Source organism: Macaca thibetana, chromosome 14, assembly GCF_024542745.1.
Source record: "Macaca thibetana thibetana isolate TM-01 chromosome 14, ASM2454274v1, whole genome shotgun sequence".
NCBI lineage: Eukaryota > Metazoa > Chordata > Mammalia > Primates > Cercopithecidae > Macaca > Macaca thibetana.
The window spans coordinates 5,431,387-5,456,241 of NC_065591.1; the positions used below are offsets into that span (position 1 = coordinate 5,431,387).

At 51.8% G+C, this 24,855-nt stretch overlaps 2 protein-coding genes and 1 long non-coding RNA gene across 11 annotated transcripts in view; 1 reads left to right on the top strand and 2 right to left on the bottom strand.

Moving 5' to 3' along the window:
* MRPL21 (mitochondrial ribosomal protein L21) overlaps window positions 1-24,855 on the top strand; it is a 1,021,966-nt gene that overhangs the window by 758,900 nt on the left and 238,211 nt on the right. Inside the window, exon 1 of one of the 8 annotated variants that reach the window (XM_050758226.1) lies at window positions 23,081-23,084. The exons of the other annotated variants lie outside the window; for them this stretch is intronic. The gene's annotated coding sequence lies outside the window, so the exon portion shown is untranslated. Of the gene's footprint in view, window positions 1-23,080; window positions 23,085-24,855 lie in introns of those variants that run through there. 8 annotated transcript variants of the gene reach the window in all.
* Window positions 1-24,855, bottom strand: part of LOC126935980 (uncharacterized) — a 121,954-nt gene that overhangs the window by 77,669 nt on the left and 19,430 nt on the right. The window lies entirely within an intron of this gene.
* SMIM38 (small integral membrane protein 38) lies at window positions 18,057-20,710 on the bottom strand. The gene has a single exon (XM_050758241.1). The coding sequence runs from the start codon at window positions 20,561-20,563 to the stop codon at window positions 20,408-20,410; it is 156 nt and encodes a 51-aa protein (XP_050614198.1). The 5' UTR covers window positions 20,564-20,710; the 3' UTR covers window positions 18,057-20,407.

The following is a 24,855-nucleotide window of genomic DNA, read 5'->3' on the forward strand; positions in this document are numbered from 1 at the left end:
ATGGCCAAAAACAAAAACAAAAAACAAACAAACAACAAAAAAAAACTTTAATGACCATAGCAACAATAACAAGCTGTCCTCAGTATCCTCAGTGAGAGAGGATATTACATCTGAGAACAAGAGCAGGATGTTATCAAAAGGAACACTCAGAGGATTTTTTTTTTTCTAAATTTAAAAATCACAGCAGAAGTGAAAAACTCAGTAGAAGAGTTATAAAAGAAAGTTGAGAAAAATAGCCCAGAAAATAAAAGAAAGAAGAGAGGGAAGGGGGATTAGAAAGAGATAGAGAAGAAAAGAGAGAAGGGGGAAGAGGGAGGCAGGAAAAGAGAAGAGGGTAGATGGCAAGAATGAGGAGGAGAAATAAGGACAATGAGGCTGGGCATGGTGGCTTATGCCTATAATCCTAGCATTTTGGGAGGCCAAGGTGGGCGGATCACTTGATGTCAGAAGTTCAAGACCAGCCTGCCCAACATGGCAAAACCCCATATCCATTTAAAAATATAAAAGTTAACCAGGTATGGTGGTGTGCACCTGTAATCCCAGCTATTTGGGAGGTTGAGGCACAAGAATCACTTGAACCTGGGAGGTGGAGGTTGCAGTGAGCTGAGATTGAACCACTGCACTCCAGCCCAGGTAACAGGGTAAGACTCTGTCTCAAAAAATAAAAAAAAAGAAAAAAGAAAATCTAGAAAATAAGTACAGAAGATCCAACATCCAAATAACAGGACTAACAGGAGCTACAGATGTATAAGAAAGAGGAAATTTCAGGGAAGAAATCATCAACGAAATAATTCAGAGTAATTCCCTGGCACTAAAAACAAGGCCCACAAAATACCCAGCATAGGAGGTGAACACAGCTCTACCCCATGGACACATCACTGTAGAACTTTAGTACACCTGGGACAAAGAGAAGATTCTACAAACGTCCAGAGAGAAAAACCAGATGACATACCCAGGACTGGTTATCAACATAGCTTCAGAATTCTCAGCAGCCACACTGGAAGCAAGAAAACAATGGAGCAATGCGTTTGAGCTTCTAAAGGGAAATTATTTCCCAACCCAACCTTCTGTGCCAGCCACATTATCAAGCAAGTGTGAAGGTGGAATAGAGATCCCTTCAGCTGTGTGAGGTCTCTAACAAATTTGCCTACGAGCCACACTTTCTCAGAAAGCTACTGAAGGATGTGCTACACCCAACTGACAAGGTAAACCAAGAAAGAGAAGACTCGACATACAGGCAGTAGCAGGTGAGGGCAGTCCCCCAAAAGATCCCTGATGGCCACGACGCACTCCACATAGAAGGCTGCCAGTGCAGGTGACAGCTATGTGACAAGATTTCTGCCACCACTGTGCCCCTTTTTGACCTGAGGACAGAGTATGGGGTGAGGGTCTTATCTTTGCTTGGGTTATATTGACCAGAGGCTGACAAAGTTCCTGCTGTTTCTCCTGCTGGGCTGCCTCCACCAACTGAGAACTTTGATCTATTCTTGAGAGCAGGAACTGGCCACTGTGAGCTTAGAAGCCAATGATACGAAGCAACCAGCTCTCTTTGGCCATCCTTCTGCCATGATCCCAGAGGTCAGCCTCATCAGATAGCCCAGCTATCGTGAGACCTCAGTCTCCCAGGGTTCACTCATGCCTTTGCCCAATGACAGTCTGATCTTCAATTCTCTCAGAGAGGGGCAGAGCCTGGCTGGCTGCCCTGAGTTTGCCAGAACTCAGCTGGCCTTTGTATTTTATATTTTTCTGTGAGCTTTCAACTCTTGGTGACAACATTGTCATTTCCTTACACAATTTTCTTTGTGCTTCCTTTAATTTTTTAGAACTATACAATGTGTTGTAAGCTTGTAGATGCTGGCCAGATGATCACCAAGCCTGTTCCTCCCCGCTTCCTGGACACTCAGCTGGACTGCATTTCCCAGCCTCCCTTGCAGGTAGGTACAGGTACATGTCTGCATTCCATCCAATAGAATGTGATGGAAATAACGTCTACCACCTCCAGGCCTGCCTAAAAATGCTTCCTACACAATCCAGCCTGCTCTTTCTCTCTGTTCGCTCCTCTGCCGACCCAATGCAGTGCACCAAATGGAGGACTCCATGGCTATAGGGGATGGCAGAGCCACTCAGAAAAAAAGGCCTGGGTCCCTGCATGGCTGCATGGAGCAGAGCCCAACCCAACTTGCCCTGCACTGTCATGAACAAGAGATACACACGTATTGAATTAGGGTGCTACAATTAGCGGGTTGCTTGTTAAAACAGTTAATATACCCTGATTAATAAAGGATATTTGCATAGCTGGTAAAACTCTAAAGGAAAATATAGGCCATTAGTTTTAGGAGCGAGTTTCCTGACACAGAGGAGGCAGGTACTTGAGAAACAGCTTTGCTGAACAAACGAATGCACAAACACAATTGCTCTTTGACCGTGGCTTCAAAGTCTTGTCCACACAAGCGTGTGGCCCGGAGGGGAACGGGAAAAATGTAGACAGTTGATTTGTCAGCGTAGTGGGAATGTGGGTGAAATTTTTCCTGTTATTGTTAGGATAAGGTTATTTTGCAATAAATACGTAGAGAATGTGGAGTCAGGCTCTCCCGCATTCTGTGTGGCATGTGTAAAAACATTTAGGAACGCAGCACTCCAAACAGATGTTTCTTTGCAAGCAAGAGCTCGTTTCTCCCGAAAGCAGTCAGGATCCAGCCACCAGGCATCCCCCTCCTCCAGCAGCCCAGCTCTCCAAACCCACCCTCCCCAGTCCCAGCCTACACAAGGTCCTCAGCCCTCAGTCCTGCCCCCAGATGGAAGCCCCCCGCCTTCTGCCACCACAACACATTCTGCAGGCTCAAGGCTGAGTTCAGTGTCACCAGTGCAGAGCTCTCCACCCATCCTATGTCCCCATAGGTCTTTGACCCTCTGTAGTGGGCATCTGCCCATTCAGCCTGGCAATGCCCAGAAGACAGCTTGCCTAGGGGTGAAGGGATGAGGGTCCCCCAGTCAGACCAACCAGGTCCGCACCCCAGATGCCCACTGACCAGCTCAGGGGTGGGAGCAAGTTGCTTTGCCTCTCTGAAGCCCAGGGACCATGACGGCCCCTTCCTGAAGGATGTTTGTGAAGAGCAGATGAAAGGATGCATGGAATGTTCTTAGAAAGGCCCCTGGCCCATATGGATCACTCAGTAAGCCTTGGTCCCGGGACTGTCCTCAGAAGTAGAGACTGCATCTGTGTCTGGCTCTTACAATGACCTGTTAACCCCTCAAGGGTGATGCCCACATGCTCCTCCCTGGTAACTTGCCTGGAGTCCAGCACTCAGTGAGCTGCACATGGAACAGAACCAAGAGCTCAACCAGCCGCAGAGGAGCTAAGTTAAGCCTGTGTCTGTTGATGGCCACTTGGCCACTGGATTCGAGGCAGGATGCACTGGCACCTTGGGACTGCCCTCACCATCAGTCCTGCCTTGCCCAGAGGGCTGGGCCAGGAGAAGCTGGCCAGTGCAGGGGCCAGCCAGAAAGCACGTCCTGGGGAATGGCTGAAGAAACTAAGGATATGTACCCAAAGAAGAGAAGACCTGGAAGAAGATTCTATCTACCCAGAAATGGTGGTTGAGCACCTACTATGTTTCAGGTACAGTTCTCAAATGAGTGAGACAGAGAGCAAGACAGACAGATGGCCTGCCCTTGTGGGCTTGCATTCTGGACATTAAATTAAAAATAGAACCAGACAATCCAATTAATAAAAAACAGAACCAGACAATATAATAAAAAATAGAACTAGACCATCCAATTAAAAAATAGAACCAGACAATCCAATAAATAGATACGTAAAGCAACATCAGCTCGTACTAAATTCTATAATGAAAAATAAAGGCAGGCTAGCAGAAGAATAGAGAGTGCTGAGCCAGGCCAGGTTGGCAGGGTTGAGGGCATGGTTTGGTGTCAAGGAAGGCATTTCCCAGCAGGTGACAGTTGGGCAGACACTTGAAGGAAATGAGTGAGCTATCATCTGGGTGTGTAAGTGGTTTCCTAACCCTGCCCTGCCTGTGCACATGCCAAAGGGAATTACATTTCCCAGAGTCCTTTGCCCTCTGGCTTCTGGGTAGGTTCAGCCAATGGGAGGCCCCAGGGTAAGAGCGGAGGCTGGGAGGAAGCAGAATCTCAGCTACTTTCTCCCCTCTCTCCCTGTTCCCTGTGGCAGTCCCAGCAGGTTGGTGTGGGACACAATGCTCTAAGGTGAAGCAAGGTTCCATTTCTCCTCAGCTGTCTTCTCTCTCCTTCCTGACGTTGGGACTTCTTTTTCCTCAACCCCATCCTCCTTTGCTCCCTTGGCTCATAAGTGAGAAGGAGCTAACTGGCTGACTGGAGGAGCCAAAGATTCCCAACAGGCACTTGCCTAAGGCTCTGCCCTTAAAATCACTCAGGCATCTGATGTGTTCATTTTCTTATTTTCCAAACCTAACATCTCGTTAAAAAAAAAAAAACAAAAACAAAATTACATCACCACATGACTGTATGGTCAACAGCCTAGTTGAAGAATCCCAGACCTCCCTGAGATGCACGCCAGCCCCAGAGATGAGTAGTAGACCCATCTCTCCTCCAATCAGAACCATGGTGCACCCACACAAGTGCATTTGGGGGACCCATTTGGACAGTCTAGGGCTGTGTATGCTGTAGAAATGGGGGCAACACTTCCCATCCCTGTGGTGGTTAATTTTATGTGTCAACTTGTGATATGGTTTGGCTCTGTGTCCCCACCTAAATCTCACCTTTGATTGTAATAATCCCCATATGTCGTGGGAGGGACGTGGTGGGAGGTAATTGAATCATGGGGGCAGGCTTTTCCCATGTTGGACTTATGATAGTGAATAAGTCTCACAAGATCTGATGGTTTTACAAAGAGGAGTGCCCCTGCACACGCTCCCTCTTGCCTGCTGCCATGCAAGATGTGACTTTGCTCCTCCTCTGCCTTCTGCCATGATAGTGAGGCCTCTCCAGCAACATGCAACTGTAAGTCCATCAAACCTCGTTTTCTTTATACATTACCCAGTCTTGAGTAATGTCTTTTTGAACAGCTTGAAAATAGACTAATGCAACTTGAATGGGACACAGGGTGCCCAGATATTTGGTCAAGGTTGATTCCGGGTGTTTCTGCAAGAGTGTTTTGGATGAGATGAGCATTTAAACTGGAGGATGTTCGGTAAAGCAATGTGCCCTCCGTAATGTGAGTGAGCCTTACCCAATCAGTGGAAGGCCTGATTAGAACCCAAACACAAGAGTAAATTCTGCTGCAGACGGCCTTCAGGCTCCATCTGCAAGGTCAGCTCCACCGGCTTCTACCACAGACAGCCTTCAGACTAAAACCATGGCATCGGTTTTCCTCGCTGTCCAGCCTGTGGACTCACCCTGTGGATTTTGGACTTGCCAGCTTCCAACATGGTTCAAGCCAATTCCTTATCATAAATCTCTGTCGGCCGGGCGCGGTGGCTCAAACCTGTAATCCCAGCACTTTGGGAGGCCGAGACGGGCGGATCACGAGGTCAGGAGATCGAGACCATCCTGGCTAACACGGTGAAACCCCGTCTCTACTAAAAAATACAAAAAACTAGCCGGGCGAAGTGGCGGGCGCCTGTAGTCCCAGCTACTCGGGAGGCTGAGGCAGGAGAATGGCGTGAACCCGAGAGGAGGAGCTTGCAGTGAGCTGAGATCCGGCCACTGCACTCCAGCCTGGGCGACAGAGCAAGACTCCGTCTCAAAAAATAAATAAATAAATAAATAAATAAATAAATAAATAAATCTCTGTCTGCATATCAGCACATCCTATGGGTTCAGTTTCTCTGGAGAACACTGACCAATCCAATCACCATTACTCCCAATGAGTTGCTGGTGAAGCCCCTTCAGGAAAACTTCTTTGACAAATGAGAGCTAGGGAAAGATTTACGGTTCCTGAGCAGCCAAAGTATTTTCTCCAACGGCCATGAGAACCTTAAACCTTTCCTTCTTTCCAGGCTCCCACTGGCCGCCAGGAACTTGCAGGTTCGCTACAGCAACCATGGAGGACGTGGTGGGTTCCGTATCTGTCCCTGGACTCGCCTTCCCAACGTAGCTGCTTTTTTCCCTTGGCCCTGACTTCCTAATTCTAGGTGAATGTTACTCTTCTACTGCATGTTTTTCCCACAAAGTGCAGGGAGCTCAAAACGCCAGGCCACATGTCCGAGGGTTTTCCCTCCCCTTCCGCCGGCCCCTGGCCAATCCGCTGGCTGGGAAGGAGCTGGCTGCATCTCTCCTTTTGAACTCCAACTCCGGAGGTGAGAAACTGGCTGGAGCCACCCCCAGGGCAGAAAGAGGAGAAAGGGCATCAGAAAGGCACGTGCTCAAGACTGCAATCAGGCAGCTGTCCACGCTGTCACAGTGGGCACTCGCCAGATACCAGGTGTATTAGTCAGGGTTCTCTAGAGAGACAGAACTAATGCAATATATCTACATGAGAGTGTATTAACTCACACAATCACAAGGTCCCCCAATGGGCCGTCTGCAGGCTGAGGAGCAAGGAGAACAAATAAATCCGAGTTCCAAAACTGAAGAACTTGGAGTCTGATGTTCGAGGGCTGGAAGCATCCACCACAGGAGAAAGATGTAGGCTGGGAGGCTAGGCCAGGCTCTCCTTTCACATTTTTCTGCCTGCTTTATATTCTAGCCTCGTGGGCAGCTGATTAGATGGTGCCCACCCAGATTAACGGTGGGTCTGCCTTTCCCAGCCCACTGACTCAAATGTTATCTCCTTTGGCAACACCCTGGCAGACACACCCAGGAACAATACTTTGTATCCTTCAGTCCAATCAAGTTAACACTCAGCATTAACCATCACACTGGGGGCTGGAGGAAGGGGGACCTGGGGTTGCGGGTGAAGCCATCAGGAAAGACATCTTGAGGAACCTGCTGCCGCCAATGTTAAGATCACCGCTGGGATGGCTTGGGCTGCTTGAGACAGCTCACTCAGGCCTGAGGCCTCAGGGCACCTGGGATATGGCGTCACCTGCCCCCAGCCCATGCCAGCTCCAGCCCACCTCAGCTTACCCCAAACTCCCATGAGCAGAAGGCTTTACAAAAGGTGGAATGTGAAACCCCCTGCCACCCATAAGGACACCCCAAATACAGGCCCAGTAGCAGCCAAGCCCACGCCCTCGTCCTGCCCTGCTGTTGACTGTGAAAAGAGGGAGTGGGGGAGACGTCTCGGTGGCCATTTTTCACTGCCTGATTCCCTTGCTAATTTCTGTCCTTCAGAGGACATGATAGGAATAGCCAAAGGTCAGAGGGATTTGTGTTCCCAACAGGCGGCAAATGCTTCCGAGGAGGTGGAGGATGTGGTGCTGGGCCAGGCCATCATTGTGGGTCCCAGCCTCAGAAGGATTCCAGGGAAGGGGGGACAGGCATTTGGGGGAAAGAGCTGCCCTTTAGACATCACAAAGGCTGGCTGTGTGTCCTCGCTGTTTCCAGACTTTTGGAGGTGGGGCAGCCTATGTCTATCTTATGAGTGAGGAGGTTAGAGGTAGGTTTCCTGGAAGGGTGCACGGGTCAGGGACTAGATGAAGCTGTGTAACAAAAGAGGCTCAGAACAGATAATAGCTTCATTCTCCTCCATCTGCTGCCTGCATCATCTGCACTCCATGGAATCTCCCTTCTCCATCCTTAACAATGGGGACAGTAACTCCTCCCTACAGGAAAAGCGGAATCAGCCAGGCTTAGCCACCCCCAATAGGGCAGCACGGGGGCTCACGGATGCCCTGTCTCCTCTTTCTGCCCTGGGGACAGCTCTAGTCAGCTTCCCACCTCCGGAGTTCAAAGGAGAGATGCAGACACCAGTCACTGCCTGCCGGCGAGACCCATGTCCCATGCAATCCCAGCCGAGCTTGGCCAAGCCCTCTCTCACTCCACCACATTCTGGGCTCACGAAGCCCTGGGCTAGCACTCCATAACTCTGCAACTGGCACCCCAGTCTCTGTGAGTACAGAGGTCCCCCTTATCCACAGGGAACACATTCCAAGACCCCCAGCGGAAGCTGGAAGGCGTGAGTAGTATCATATACAATTTATATACATTTCTCCTGTACATGCGTACCATGATAAAGCTTTATCTAAAGAATAGACACCAAATGAGATTAACAATAACCAATAATAAAATAGAACAATTGTAACAATATGTCAACATCATTACTTTTTTTGGCGAGGGGATGGGGTCTCCCTCTGTCACACAGGCTGTGGTGCAGTGCTGCTATCTCAGCTCACTGCCACCTCCACCTCCCGGGTTCAAGCAATTCTCCTGCCTCAGTTTCCTGAGTAGCTGGGACCGCAAGTGCCCACCACCTCGCCCAGCTAATTTCTGTATTTTTAGTAGAGACAGGGTCTTGCTATGTTAGCCAGCCTGGTCTCGAACTCCTGGCCTCAAGTGATCTGCCTACCTACAGCCTCCCAAAGTGCTGGGATTACGGGCGTGAGCCACCACGCCCGACCTCAGCATCACTACTCTTGTGCTTTGGGGCCATTATTAAGTAAAAGAAGAGGAGGGTATCTTAAACACAAGCCCTGCAATATGGAGACAGTAGACCCCACAACTGAGAGGGCTCCCAAGTAACTCGCGTGCAGGTAGCATCAAGGTGTGGAGGCGCTGGACAATGGGATCACTCACGCTTCAAGGGGGACTGAGCGAGACGGAACGGGATTTCATCACACGACTCAGAATGGCATGCCACTTAAAACTGAGGAATTATTTACTTATGAAATTTTCCATTTAATATTTTCAGACTGCAGTTGACTCCAGGTAACTGAAACTGCAGAAAATGGACCTGTGGATGAGGAGGGGCTAGTGTAGGTTTATTGGGAGCCCCCAACGTGCCTTGACCAGGAAAGGGACAGTCGCCTTGGATGCCTCACTGAAGCCCCTCAGGGAGCCTCCCCCTTTTTCTAGTCTCTTTTAGGCTGGAGGTGGCTGATGCGTTGGCAGACGCAGACCTGGCAGGACCGGTGAGGGTGCCTGTGCTTCTCGAGAACGCAGCGGTTCTCGTCACCTCTGGGCCTCAGCTTTGTGGCTTCATCCGGTTCTAGAGATAGGAAAGTCCCATCGGGCATGCTGTCCTATGCATCCTGGGGAAGTTTTGGGACTTTGTTTTAAAAACTTTAATGCAGGCCAGGCACAGTGGTTCACACCTGTAATCCCAGTACTTTGGGAGGCCGAGGTGGGTAGATCACCTGAGGTCAGAGTTCAAGACCAGCCTGGCCAAGATGGTGAAACCCCATATCCACTAAAAATACAAAAATCAGCCAGGCGTGGTGACGCGTGCCTGTAATCCCAGCTACTCAGGAGGCTGAGGCAGGAGAATTGCTTGAACCCAGGAGGCGGAGGTTGCAGTGAACCGAGATCACACCAGTGCACTCCAGCCTGGGCGAAAGAGCGAGACTCCATCTCGGAAAAAAAAAAAAAAAATTGCAACCTGCCAGTGCTGGAGGGCTCTGTGTGCTCAGGCTGTCTGCTGAGGGCTTTGAGGAACATGGTCGTTCTGTCCTTTTCTTACAGATGGAAGCTGGGCCCCAGGCTTAGCACACATGCCCAGGCCACCCAGGTAGAGGTGGAGGGCATGGGATTCAGGCCCAGGCCATCGCTGTCTCCGAACATATTGCTGGAACAACCTCCCTGCCAGGTGAGTCTGTGCACAATCCCTTCTCCCTTGCTACCCTCTCCCTGCCTCCTGGCCCCTCCGGGACCACACCCAAGACCCTCAGTGGCTGCCTGAAGCCCACTGTTGGGCTCTGATTTCTCCAAGGACTTCCCCACACCCCCATCAAGCATCCGGGCCCCATTCTGTGCCCTGAGTGCTTGGCATCTCCAGAACCCCTCTGCCCTGCTTCTCCAGGACCCAAAACTGCTCTCTCCCTCCTCACCCCAACCCCACTTCTGGTAACAAGCATGTAATTCCCCACCTTTTGCTCACACTCCACACACACACATCGCTGGATCCCTGGTGACCATCCCTGGGCTCTCTCCTGAACCAGGGGTGGGGGGGCCTACATTTTGCCCCTGCAACTGTCTCAGACCTCTGCTTCCTCTCACATAACTGTTACAGTCCCAGCCCCCCAAGCCTCTGCCCAAGCGTCTGCCCAGCCTCCTCCCTCCCCATCAATCAGTCACCTACGTCACTCCCAGAAGCCATTCTCAGAACCAGGTCCAGGAGCAGCACTCCCTTCCTTAAATGCCCTTGACAGCCCCCTCCTGCCTGTACACCAAAATCCAAACTCCTAGGCAACCCTCAAAACCCTCACAATTTGGACCCGACCTGCCTTGCCATCATACGTCTTCATCCCTTCCTCTATGCACTAGCGTCTGAACCAGAGGGTCTCAAATTTTGCAGACTATGGGAATCATGCAGGGGAATTATTAATCATATTCCTGGGCCCTGCTCTTGGAATCCAGCTGGTCTTCAGGCCTGGGAATCTGCATGTGCCACCAGCTCCCCAGGTGGTCTGGGGAGACCTGCAGAGGATCATGTCCTGAGCTTGCCAGGAGCTCTGCAGCTTCCAGGCCCTTGCTCACACTGTTCCTTCTGCCTGGAATGCTGTTCCCTTCCTACTGGCCTAGCAGAGTCACCCCAGTCCTACCTCTAGGGACACCTGCTCCAGAAAGCCTCCCGCAGACCCCAAGAGCGAGCAGCGCCCCTTCCTTTGTGTGTGTTCCAGGGCACTCTGCCCTCTCTTACAGCCTAAGACTGTCTTCCCAATGTGGGAGCTATTTACATGCCATCAGTTTGTTTGTTTGTTTATTGAGATAGGCTCTCACTCTGTCACCCAAGGTGGAGTGCAGTGGTGCAATCTCAGCTCACTACAGCCTTGACCTCCCAGGCTCAAGCAATCCCCCCACCTCAGCTTCCCCAGTAGCTGAGACCACAGGCACGTGCCACCACGCCGGCTAATTTCTTTGTATTCTTAGTAGAGATGGGGTTTCACTATGTTGCCCAGGCTGGCCCCAAACTCCTGGGCTCAAATAATCCTCCCACAGTGCTGGGATTGCAGGTGTGAGCCCCCACTCCTGGCCTATGCGCCATCCTTTACCTACTCATCTGGGAGCCATTGGAGGCAGGGGACACCCCACCCAACCCCCAAGGCCAGGGCTTGTAAGTGGGGGCAGGTGCACTCTGAGGCTCCAGACCTTGTCAGGGTTCCTGGCCCTCCCTGCCGCCAGTACACTGCTGCGGATCCCTCTGCAGGCACATCGGGCTTAAAAAGGAAATACACTATATCATGACTTCACTTCTATTTTTAGAACAAGTGACTCATCTCCACCACAGGGGCTCTGTGAGCTGCTCCCGGGCGGACTTACGGAGGCCAAGCAGGGAGTGAGAGGCCCGAGAGGGCTGAAGCTGCCCCCGCCCACACCCTGGGGCCCACGACTGGCTGAGATGCAAGGCAGTCGGTCGCTCCCACCGACCTGGCCCTCCAAAACAGCAAGTCTGGAGAAGCCCGGCACCTGCAGAAGAGGTGGCTGCGGCAGAGGGTGCATCCGTCTCATCCCGCCTAGGAGGGGAGATGTGGGTGAGACCAGGCAGTTGTTTCTCAGGGCCTCACCTCACCATCTTTTCCTCCACATGCAGACCGGCCACTGCCATGGCCACAGCCACGGGCTGCCCAGGTGTGCTGCACCTGCCTGGCTGCATCCTTCCTCCCATACCTGCCTCCATAGAAGAAAAGCTGGGAGCACTCTGGGGGCCCAGAAGAGCTAGCCCTTTCCCAGGGCTGTGACCCCTTTGGTGGGGGAATGGGGAGGAGGAATTCCTGGTGATGACATCCGTGCCCAGGACCACGGGCCCACAATTCACCTTTGCCCTGCCTCAGTCCACCTCACCCCTGGGTGTAATAGCTCATTCCTGTTTTCCTATCCCAGCACTTTGGGAGGCCAAGGCAGGTGGATTGTTTAACCCAGAAGTTCAAGACCAGCCTGGGCAACATTGTGAGACCCTATCTCTAGAAAAAAAAAAAAAAATATATATATATATATATATGGGCCAGGCTGAGACAGGAGGATCATTTGAGCCTGGGAAGTGGAGGTTGCAGTAAGCCTTGATTGCGCCACTGCACCCAGCCTGGGCAACAGAGCAAGACCCTGTCTCAAAAAGTAAGGGAACAACAGCTCCCTAAGCTTACTACTACTACCACCCTTAACTACTCATTTCCTACAGCCTTGCTCACTATACTTTCCAATCTGTGTAACCCACTTGTTTCTTCATTTTTAAAAAATGTGTGCTCATTACAGGAAAACTAGAAAATCCACAAAAACTTCATATGGGACAATAAGGATGGGGTATGCACACATGCTATTAATTATGGGAGAAAATGGGGTGGATGGGAGAAGACGTTTGCATTTGCCTGGAAGCACACAGGACAGCTCTGGATGAGACACAAGAAACAGGTAGCTCGGGCTGCATTGATAGAGGGAGACAAGATGGCTTCGGGGAGACAGAATCCTTGCTCATGGTATATCCTTCTGCAGTTTTGAAAGAAGAGGAGGAGAAAGAGAAGAAGAAACAGGAAACGAAGACACAGAAATTAGGAAACAGTCCCCAGAACTACCCTCACTTCTGACAGCAATTGCAAGTTCAGGGATCCTTAAGTTCATCATCCTCCATTTCAATAACTCACTGAAAGTTGTAATGGTTAGTTATGGTTTTTTACAGTGAAAGGATTAAAATCAGCCAAGGGAAGACATGCATGGGGCAGAGTGCAAGGAAGTTCCAATCTCCTTCTCCCAGTGGAGTTATGGACCGTATGAATTCCTCCCAGCAATGGTGTGTGACAAGATGCATGGAGTATTGCCAAGCAGAGACGTCCCCGGAGCCTTGGTGTCCAGAGTTTTTACTGGGGCTTGATCACGAACACGTGGGCATGGACTGATGCCCAAGTGACTGACCCTTACTCTTCTGCCCCTCCAGAGGTCAAATGGAGACCACGTGACCCAAACTCCTCCTCACAACAGGCAAACAAAGATGCTCTTCTCAAGCAGGACATCCCAAGGGCCTGGAGATCCCCTCCTAGGAACCAAGGACAAAGACTAGACTTCTATTTGGGTCAAATTAATTCTTTACTACACAGAAAGTCCTATAAACAGGATGACCAGCCATCCCAATGTGGCCAAGACCCTCCCCATTTTAATGTTGAAAGTCCCATGGCCCAGGCAATACCTCCACCCTCATTACTCATCCTACATGGAGGCACCCACCATCGCCACCTGCAAAAAACTACGATGGCTTTTTTCTGTGTCTTCTTGACTGCACTGTAGTGACAGGTACAGGAGCACAGGACTGGGCAGCCGTGGGGAAGGAGAGTCAGCTTCTGTGCTCTGAAAGTCCAAGTGGAGTCCCCAGCCCACAGTGGTCCCCAGCTGCAGCCCCTCCAGCAAGGCTGTTCCTCTAGCTTATCCAGGCCTCCTAGTCTCAGCAACATGACAAAGCCACCAGCTTCCCCTGCAGGTCACCTGGGCCCCCCAGGCTGGACACCAGCTTTGTGTGGGCTTCTCCACCAGCCTTGACACTGTCAGGGTCTCATGTCCATAATAAATCTCGTCTAGAGCACCCATGGCGATCGCACATTAAAACAGACTAAAGGAAATCACTGTGAACCCTAACTTGATCATCCACAGTGGCCAACCATGTTTCTGCTCCTTATGTTGCTCTTATAAATGGGGTCTTTCATGCTTCTTATCTCCTAATGAATTGCTGTGTGTATGGTTTCTCCGTATTGATCTAGACCCACTCACTTGACTGAATTCTGGTATTAGCATTTGTAATTGCTTTCAGTTGACTCTCTTCCATTTTCCAAGAAAATCATCCATCTCTCTGTAAATAATTATATTCCTTCCCAGTGCTTGCACCTCTGATTTCTTCCTCTTTTCTTATTGTTTTTCTAATATCCAACCATCCTTGCATTTCTGGAATCCATTCCACTCAGTTGTTGCAATGATTTATTCCCTTAATGTGCTGCTTAATTCAGGGACTTAATATTTTTACATCAATGTTCCCAAGCAACACTGGTGTGTGTTTTCCCTTTCCACGCCATCTATGATGGATCTTGGCATCAATGATAGGCTTGTTACATAAAAAGAAATTTAAAAGTTTCTTCTTTTATGTTTTAGAACAGTTTAAATGTGTTACCTGTTCCTTTTTGGTATGGTTGGATCCTCCTATAAAACATTCTGGGCCTGATGCCTTTTTTTAATTTTTTTTTTAAGGAAGGTTGACTTTGACAACTTTCTATTTCTTCTATGGTAATCAATTTGTTTAGACTTTATTTTGAGACAGAGTCTTGCTCTGTTGCCCAGGCTGGAGTGCAGTGGCGTGATCTCAGTTCACTGCAAGCTCTACCTCCTGGCTTCATGCCATTCTCCTGCCTCAGCCTTCTGAGTAGCTGGGACTACAGGTGCCCGCCACCACGCCCGGCTAATTTTTTTGTGTGTTTTTAGTAGAGACAGGGTTTCACCGTGTTCACCAGGATGGTCTTGATCTTCTGACCTCATGATCCACCCACCTCGGCTTCCCAAAGTGCTGGGTTTATAGGCGTGAGCCACCACGCCCAGCATGGAGTCTTTTTTAAATAAATTATGCTTTCTATGTTTTCAAAGTCTCAAAATCATTTACGTATCCCAGTGCCAGTTTCCTGTGGTTATTTGCCATTTTATGTCTCCGTGGTTGTTTTCCCCATAGACTTTTATTTCATTTACGTTTCCTTCTTTTTTCTTGATAGGATTGACTAACAGCGTCCTTTTTTATGCCCATCAAAAATCTGGCACTTGGGTACATTTGTTAATTCTATCACTTCTTAATGCATACATTTCCTCTACCTTTATTTCTTCCTTCTGTTTTTCTTAGTTTTGTTCTATTATGTTCAATATATTGAGCCATATGCCTAATCCATATGTTTTCATCCTTCCTATTTGTTAATATGAATATTTAAGGCTATAACTTTCCCTTTAAGAATTGCTTTGGCTGCATCTCATAGGTTCTGGTTTGCAGTCCGAACATTATCACTCAACCCATTTATGCCTAGTGTTCCATTATTGGAATGCTAAGCATGTGGGAGTTATTTATATATCCTACTGCTCAAGGTAATCACCAAGGTCTGATTGCAAAATTCAAAAAAAGGCAACCTCAGGCATAAATGGACTAAGAACCTCCTCCAAGAAGCTCCCTCCTGTGTTCCTGTAACACACCATGCATTCACCCACCACCCTTTTACTACATTATGAAGGTCCAGCACAACACTGTCCATAACAAAAATAATATAAGCTATCTATGTGATTTTAAATTTCCTAGTAGCCATATTAAGACCTATTAAAAGGAACAGGTGAATCAACCTAAATGCCCATCAATGGTAGACTGGATAAGGAAAAAGTGATACATATATACCATGGAATACTATTCAGCCATAAAAAAGAATGAGATCATGTCCTTTGCAGGAACATGGGTAGAGCTGGAGGCCATTGTCCAAAGCGAACTAATGCAGAAACAGAAAACTAAATACCACATGTTCTTACTTGTGAGAACATGTGGTCACATAAACGGGAACAGCAAACACTGGGGCCTACTTGAGGGTGGAAGGTGGGAGGAGGCAGACGATCAGATAAAATAACTCTTGGGTACTAAGTTTAGTACCCAGGTGACAAAGTATCTGTACACCAAACCCCCATGAGTTTACCTGTGTAACAAACCTGCACATGTACCACTGAACCAAAAATAAAAGTTAAAAGTTAAATAAAATATCATGGCCAATAAAAAATGAAAATAAAAGAAACAGGTGAAATCGAATGTAATATTTAACCCAATGTGTCCAAAATAGTATCATTTCAATGCATAATCAATATAAAACCATTACTAATGAGATTTTACATTATTTTTCTGTGCTGTCTTCAACAGTCAGTATGTATTTTACTGACATCATATCGCAATTTGTGATGGCCACATTTTTACTGTTCAATAACCACACACGCTTAGTGCAGGTCTAATATCTGTTTCCAGGTCTCTCTGCCCACTATCCTTACCTCTCTGACTGCAAGCTACCTGAGGGCAGGTGCTTTGCCTTATTCAACATTGTATCTGTGGTGCCTTGAATACTGCAAGCACTCAATGAATGCTTGCTGACTGCTTGCAGACAGGATGGCTCAAACGGCAGACATTTATGTTCTCACAGTTTTGGAGGCTGGAGTCAGTTGGTTCTTCCCGAGTCCTCTCGCCTTGGCTTGTACATGGCTGTCTTCTCCCTGTGTCCTCACCTGGCTCTCTTTCTCTGTGTGTGTCTGGGTCCTAATCTCCTCCTCTGATTAGGACACCCATCCTTTGGATTAGGGCTCACCCTAATGACCTTATTTTAACTTAATTACCTCTGCCAAGACCATATCTTCAAATACCATAAATTCAGATACTGTATTTGAATCTCTTTCTGAAGTATTAGGCATTAAAGGTTCAACATATGAATTGGCGGCACATGTTCCAGCCCTAACACTATCCTTTTATGCCTTTTATACATCTGCTGTCCATCATCATTATTCATTTATCCATCAGTTCTTCACTGTCTCCATTCCATGGGCTACAGTTTGCATCTGTGGCTACCAGCTGTGAGCAGAGGCGTGCTCCCATGTGTCTCTAAGAAGGAGTGTGTCTGTCTCAGCCTTGGACTTCCTTATTAAAACATTTTCTTAGGGGGCCCCAAGGAGCCATGGGGAGCCATGGAAATCTGCAACCTCTGACTCCAGATTGGAACAGCCAAAGACAGCTTGACTCAGCTGCTATTCCTGAAGGGCAGACAACAGCAAAACCAGCACATAAGGGTACCACAAAAGATGCCCAAATATCGAAAATAGGGTCCAAGACAAAGACCACTATTACAAAGAATGGCCAAGGAGCACATGGCAGAGACTACCAGTTGCCCGCCTGATCACCATTTTGCCTCTGTTTCTTTATAACAAACTTGGCATTCAGGATGGCAACGAGACCAGCTAACAAACACCACCATCTCTCAGCCTCCTGTGCATCCAGGGATGCCACGTGACATCCTTCTGGCTTATGAGATGGAAAACTAAGGGTATCTGGGGACACTGCTTTCTGTCTCTGTCACCCTTTCTCTCTTCCTGCCTGGAACTCGTGTAAGGTGCCTGGAGTAGCAGCAGTTTTCTTGTAGCCATGGAGGTCAAAACTACGTGCTGAGGGTGGCAGAGCAGAAATATGGCAGGATCTGAGACCCTGATAACTTCATGAAGCTGTCACGCCACAGCCTGGGAATGCCAAACGCCAGACTTCTTGCTACATGAAGAAAGAAAGAAAAAATATTTTTAAAGCCTCTCTTTTTTAAGCCACTGTTTGTCTACGTGTCTGTCACCTGCAGCTGAATGCATCTGCTGCCTGAGATACGGCCAGGGCACACCCTCTCGTTCATTCAGCCGCCATGGCCTGAGTGCCTGCTCTGAGCCAGGCACTGCATCACGAGGCTGGAGATGCTGACACGTGGATGCAGAATACATGAACTCATTAGAATTGTGTCTATTTTCCAGGAACAGAAACCAATGAAACTGGCTTAAGAAAAAGAAAAGAAATTATGAACCAGTGTAACTGAGATAGGGAGTCAGAGGAGGTTGGCAGAATCTTCCCTTCCACCATCTTTCCAGGTTGATATGTTCTCATGGGGCTGCCTGGAGCTTCTGTCCTCCCTGCCAGGCAGCCCCAGCAGAGGAGTCTGTTCTGACCCCTGGCTCCAGCAGAAGTCCCAGGATTCTGAGGCTGGGCACGGTAGCTCATGCCTGTAACCCCAGCATTTTGGGAGGCCAAGGCAGGCGGATCACTTGAGGTCAGGAGTTCGAGACCAGCCTGGGCAATATAGTGAAACCCCATCTCTACTAAAAAATACAAAAATCAGCAGGGCATGGTGGTGCACACCTGTAATCCCAGCTACTCGGGAGGCTGAGGCAGGAGAATCGTTTAAGCCCCAGAGGCAGAGGTTGCAGTGAGCCAAGATTGCGCCACTGTACTCCAGCCTGGGTGACAGAGTGAGATTCCATTTCAAAAAAAACAAAAAAAAAGAAAGGAAGAAGAAGGAGGAGGAGGAGGAGGAAGAGGAGGAGGAGGAAGAAGAAAAAAGAAGGAGGAGGAGGAGGAGGGGAAGCAGGGGAAGCAGGGGAAGCAGGAGAAGGAGGAGAAGGAGAAGTCCTAGGATTCTGGTTCACTGGACCAAGAGGTGACCTCAGGTATGTGTGCAGGTGCCATCCTACACACCCATATGAACACGCAGGCCACACACAGGTTTACACAAAACTCTACAACTGGCAAGACATCAGCACATCGGATGAACGTCTAACTCTTTCCATCCAGCGTGACCTGGTTTGCCCAGGACTGAGGGGTTTCCCAGGACATAGAACTTTCCATTTTAAAACCAAGACAGCCCTGGGCAACCCGGAACAGCTGGCCATCCTAGCTCCGTCTGTACCTGCTCATGACAACAATGTGATTTTTCTTCCTTAAAGAGAATAATAAAATTGTACAAGATCATGTTTTTAAAAAGTGAACAATATTTTCCTTAGAGATCAATAAGAACATTCCTCGCCACAATCCTACAATCAGGCGAGAATATTCAGACAGAGTCCTGGTGGCTGGTGGGGGTGGCAAATTGTCTGTGGCAGGGGGGAGTGGCCATAGAGTTCTGCTGGCCTCTGGTTGATGCAACAGAGGCCAAACTGAAACAGAGCATGGTAGCCCCTGCCCCTGTGCAGACTTCAGAGTATGAATGAGAAGGGACCCTCTGCAATAGGTCATCTTCACATCACCCCCTGGACACCTCAAACTCTAGTCGGTCCCCCTCCCAGATGGTTTCTGCTCCTGCTCACCAGCACCCCCATGTCTGTAGCTCTCTTGAATGAACAATCTGAGCACAGCAAGTCCTGCAGAAACCAAAAAAAAAAAGATTTCCTTGGCATAGGTGAGTGTATCAGGTGCTGCAGAAACAGTGATAATGGTGTTTCTGGCCCTCACTTGGGGCCATTCAGCCAGGATACAGCAAGGCAGAGGCTCCCAGCCAGTGCCCCGCTCCATGCCCACCCTGGGGGGGGGCCACTTGCCCCAATCAGCAACACCAGCCCTGGAACCACCATCTAAGCTCCTGCTCTTGCTGGATGTCCCCAAGTCCTTTCAGAATTCACAGGAATCACCCCCTGTGCAAGCTTCGTGTTCAGAGGACTTGGCCCACGTTCCCTGAGCGAGCATCCCTAGCACACCCGTCACCTCTCAGGGAGCAAGATGCTGCCACATCACCAGGCTCAGTCTCCCCGGGACGATATCTGGTTCGATGCTCCTCCCTGGAGCTGCCGCCCGTCGTCCCTTCCATCTCACAGTTCCACGTATAGTCAGCAGCCCTCGCTGCAATCCAGAATCCGCTGGAACCATCCCAGGAAGTACAGTGTGGAGCTTGGATGTGGGTGTTTGCCGAATTTCCCCCCAGAGTCTCGAATATGGGGCCAGGATGAGAACCACTGAGCTTCCCCAAGCTGTGGGTTAGGTCACCGGCATCACGGCGAATGTGCTAGGGCGGCGGGGCAGGAGCACTGGATGCTTGGCCTCAACCCAACTTCCCTGCCCCGTCAGCCTTCCTGGCCACGTCCCAGCCCCACACTTGCAGGAACAGATGAACAGAGGGCATTGGTAGGTCCCTTGGCTTGTCCCCTAAATCGTCCCCCACATGATGTCCTGCTGAGGGGGGCAGGCAGGGATCATTGTGTCCTAACTGAGGTTCAGACCGTTAGAGAGTGTACAGCGGCTCAACCAGAGTCAAGTGCATCTGGCTGGTCAACTCAGTCTCACAAGTGCGTCTTGAGACCTTTCCCAGGGGTCTGCTCTGGGGAAATCAAGACAGCCATCTGCACTTGTCTTGTCCCTCGGGAGGCAGGAGGAGCCTGGTTATGAGGGTGGTGAGCTGAGACAGGATGTAGCCTTTGGTAGCAGAGCCGGCTTGTGATTAGGTCACCTTTGTCTTTGTGGTCCCTCCACCTGAGTCCTCTGGCTTACCCAGCTCTCCCTGCAGGCATATTTATAAGGAATTGGAGGCAGAGAAGGTCTTAAAACAAGACCCACCCCCAGGACCACTCCCTGCAACCAGGGACCCCAGAACCTGGTGATGGACCTGCAAGGCCGGCTCCTCCGTCTCCCCACATGGCCGACTGCCTCTACGGGACGGCCCTGGTCAGTCTGCGCAGGCATGATCCATCTCAGGCCTCTCTGAGCTCCTGCCCCGGGGGTGGGACATGGGGGTCATGTGCCTGTCCTGCTCCCCTCGCCTCCCACCACCACCAGAAAGGCCAGCTGAGTCTCGAGACAGGGCGCGCGGAGGCCGCAGCCTGCAGAGGCCTAGTCCTGCTTGGGTTTCCGGGGCCGCCGCTGGGCCAGTCTGTAGTCGATGTAGGTCCCAAGGCAGGACCACAGGATGAGGCGCGCTAGCAGGATCACCACCAGCAGGGCCAGCAGCGGGTCAGGGCCCGAGCTGCCACCTGGCCAGGAGGTCATGCCTGAGGTCGGCACCACAGGGCAGCAGCAGCCTCTGCCCTCCAACCCCGATACAGTGGGGCCCTGCCGCCCAAGCCCAGCACTGCCAAGTGGCCGCCGTGCAGACCGGGGTCAGGAAGCTCCGTCCAGCCTGAGGCCTCTGCAGCCGGCGCCCCCAAGGGACCGCCCTGTTCTCTCCGGTGCCACCAAGCAGGCCAGACCTGCCCGCCAGACTCCAGCCCAGGGCCTCCCTGGCATGTGAGAGGACAGACTGGGGACGGCGAGCGGCCTCCTTGGTCAAGAGGCCCGTGTACCATTCATCCAGAATTAACCACTCTCTGTGCTGACAATGACAGCATTGTCCAGGGGCCTGGGGGGCGGGAGGCCGCCGGGAGCCGGCCCCCCTCGCTGTCCCTGCGCCCCCTGCTCGCCGGCGCTGACGTAATCTGCAAACATCCCCGGCGGCAGCTGCTGGGCGAAGCGGCCACCTCCTCCCGGGCTTTCAGCAGCCCACGCGGCTCTTCCGGCCCCGCCAGACAATTGGGCCCTTTCTCTCCCCAATTAGCTATCACTTCTGGAGGCCGCGCCGTCCAGCGCCGGCCCACAGTCTCCGCAGCAGCAGGCCGGGGATGGGGCGGGGGTCGGGAAGCTTGGCTGGGAGGCTGGGGCCACCGCAGGGAAGGAGGACGCAGCCTGTGGATGAAAAACCAAGGAGAGGGGGAGAAGATGAGGACGGCGGCCCCAGCCCACAGGCGGCCCCAAACACAGCTCAGCAGCACAAGGACCGCGCTAGGGCCTCTAATAGCAAGGGGGTCAGCCCGGAAACTGGCTTCACCCCGGAAACTGGCTTCACCCCCAGGAAGGGGACCGGTGGACCTCCAGCAGCACCTCCCTCCAGTTCATCCCCACCACTCCCCACCAAGAAGCCTTAGATGGGACCTGTAGCCCTAAGCTGGAGCGCACAGGCCTGCAGGGTCCCTGACATCCTCACAGTCGCCCTGGGCCTGACGCCAGTCCCGCCTTCTACTAGCTGAGTGACCTCGGGCAAGTTGTGCAACCTCTCAGAGCTGCAGATCCTGCATTAAAAAGTGAAGCAAATACCTCCTGCTTTGAAGGACTGGGGGAGAGAGTGTTTCTCAGAGGCCAAGCCCAGCACCTGGGCACAGAGATCCTGGCCCCTTCCTCTCAGTGGATGCCTTCAGAAAGGCCTCCACATCTTTCTGAAATAACAGTGTCCGCCCAGCCTTCTCTGTCACACGCACACACACGCATACACATGTATACACTTGTGTGCACACGGACTCACACATGTGCACACACAATAAGGACACATTGACCTCTATAGGCTCTGCCCCCCAAGTCCAGCTCTGGCCTCTCACAGCCGAGTTTCTGTGGGTGAGAGATAGACTGCCAGCACTGCCCCCTCTAACTCTAAGCCTACATCCCATGAAGCAAAGGGGCCCCCGTTGGAGCTGCGGGGCTGAGCGTGAGGAACAGAGGTCTCTGGTGGCTGGATCCTGGGAGTTCAGCCAGTTCTCACCAGGAAATGTCCAGCCTGAGCTACAGAGAACAGCAACGGGGGCCTTCCTGGCCACAGGGCTCTGGGGCCCATTGCTGGTCGCCAGAAGCCAGCTCTTCAGTTTCTTCCCAGTCTACACAATGAGTGTCCTCCCTGCCAAGTCTTTCCAGAAGATTCCAACGGGACCACGCGTTCAAACGGAGTGTGGAGCGCGATGCTACCTCACCTTCAGCCGGGCACTGCCTAAGCTGCCTTCCTGCTGCCACCCTGGAGCCCCTGCCTGGACTGGCAGAGGCCGTCTGGGAAGTGTGCCCGGCCCTTCCTCGATCCGTGGTGTGCCCTGCACCCACTGGGCTGCCCAGCGCTGCTGTCGGAGGCCACTCACTTAGGGAACATTTAGCTCTAGGCTTGTTTTCCATGCACAGAGGTTTGAAGATCACTTCAAACATAGGTGGGGACTTAGCTCTCTGGACCCCATCACAGAGTGAGTCATCAACAGTGCATTTGTGATGGGGCCTTCCAGAAGGCCGGGGAAAGTCCTGCTGACTTCCTGGGGAAGCCCATCAGCACATGGGGTGCGGGTCCCCAGACAGGAGCAGCTGTGCACGCAGGGAGGGTGCAGAGGCTGCTGCCAGCGGGCATGTCCCTTACCTGAGAGGGTCACCTCTCCAGGTGACATGTCCTGGGGGAGCCGGGGGCGTCTGCTCAGGCCAGAGGCGCTCACACCAGGCAGGGCACCTCCCAACCTGGACAGGTGGGGACCAAGGTGGCCTTGGACAAAACTCTGTGTTTGCCAAGCACCCAATCGACACAGAGAGTCAGCCACGCCCCAGTCACGTGGTGTCCACACGCAGGGGTCAAGGAGGCCTGGCCCCTCCCCCTCAGACATCCCTGGGCCTCTGGGAATCAGCAAGGACGAGGACAGCGTGCCCTTCGAGAGAGGAAGGGAGTGGCCTCCTCCCGGTGGTGTCCAGGCTCAGCTTCTCCCGAGAGGGGGTTGCTTGCTGGATAAAGTGGCCGGGGCCACAGGGAAAAAGCGAGTGACCATGAGCAAGCCACAGACACAGTGCACCGACAGCATTGCAGCGTGGGGACTGTGAGACCTCCCATTCTCAGGGGAAACTCCCCACGTCCCCTCACCGTCAGCAGTCTTACCATCAGCAGTGCTGTGGTTGGGGCTGCGACCTGTGCTCGGAGCCTCCACCAGCTCCTGTGGCTCACCGCCTGCTGCCCTGCACTTTCGCTTCCAGCAGGACCCTTCTCCAGGGCATCCTGGGCCACGGGAGCCACCCCAATGCACAGAGACCCGAAGGCCCAGGAAGCTCCCTCCCCCAGGCAGCCCTTAACCTAAGGCTGACCTGGGCAGGACATAGCCCGGGTTCCCTGCTTCGGGGCAGGACAAACTACAGGCCACTCTGAGCCCTCAGAGCTCCCCCTGAAAATCCCAGGGACGTGTGGCTGTGCCTGAAGTCACCCCCTTCCCAGCCTGCCCCACTTCATCTTGCCCTCCCTGCTCCTCCTTCCTGTGTCTCCCCATCACACCACCCCCTGAGTTAGCCGCCTGTGAATATAATCCAGGATAAGCGAGAGGAGCTCCCCGTCAGCGCAGACCCAGACCCCGCCAATGGGAATGCATGGAGCTGGGCGGTGGCGGCTCCCAGCCCCGAGCCTCTGAGGATGGATCAGGGATGCTCCCAGCCCCAGGTCTCTGAAGATGGATCCGGGGATGCTCCCAGCCCCGGGTCTCTGAAGATGGATCCGGGGATGCTCCCAGCCCCGGGCCTCTGAGGATGGATCCAGGGATGCTCCCAGCCCCGGGCCTCTGAGGATGGATCTGGGGATGCAAGTTGCCATTGGGACCTCCAACAGCCAAGCCATCTTCCTGCACCCAAATATTCAACATTGATACAGCAGTGAGTGACGCACCCTCACTCACTGTTTCCTGACAAAATGCTTGGCAGAGGAAACCTCTCCACAGGTGAGCTCCGTGGGGAAGGCCTGGGGTGGAAGCAACGAGGAGGTACAAGTTCTCGCCCCCAAAGCCTGGTCCCCGCCCAGGACCAGCCCTCAGTCCAGGTGACAGCCTTGGACAGAGCCCCCAAGAACCTCATGAGCAGCTTTCTGTGAGCCCCAGGCAAGCTGGTCTCCACTGAAGCATCACTGGGCCTCAGTTTCCTCCCCTCAGTAAAAGGGGAAAATAATCCCAGCACTATGGGAGGCCGATGTGAGAAGTTTCAGGAGTTCGAGGCCAACCTGGGCAACATGACAAAACCCCATCTCTACAGAAAAAAAAAAAAATTAGCCAGATGTGGTGGTGCACACCTGCAGTCCCAGCTAGCTAGGAGGCTGAGGCGGGAGGATCGCTTGAACTTGAGAGGCAGAGGTTGCAGTGAGCCACGATCGAGCCACTGTACTCCAGCCTGGGCAACAGGACAAGACCCTACCTCAAAAAAAATAATAATAATAATAATCCCTCCCCATCTTCTGCAAGCAAGGATGGGGATAAGAGGGCTTTGCAGGGGAAATCCCTGCCCAAATGTCATAGAGATGAGCTGGACTTGGCTGACTCGAATGTAGGCCCCAGGAAGAACCTTGAATGCTCTCCCCCAGGGACCACCAGGCACATCCCCCAGGGACCGCCAGGCACATCCCCCAGGGGCCGCCAGGCACATCCCCCAGGGGCCGCCAGGGACATCCCCCAGGGGCCGCCAGGCACATCGCCCAGGGGCCGCCAGGCACATCCCCCAGGGGCCGCCAGGCGCATCCCCCAGGGCTTCAGTGGGTTGGTTGGTTT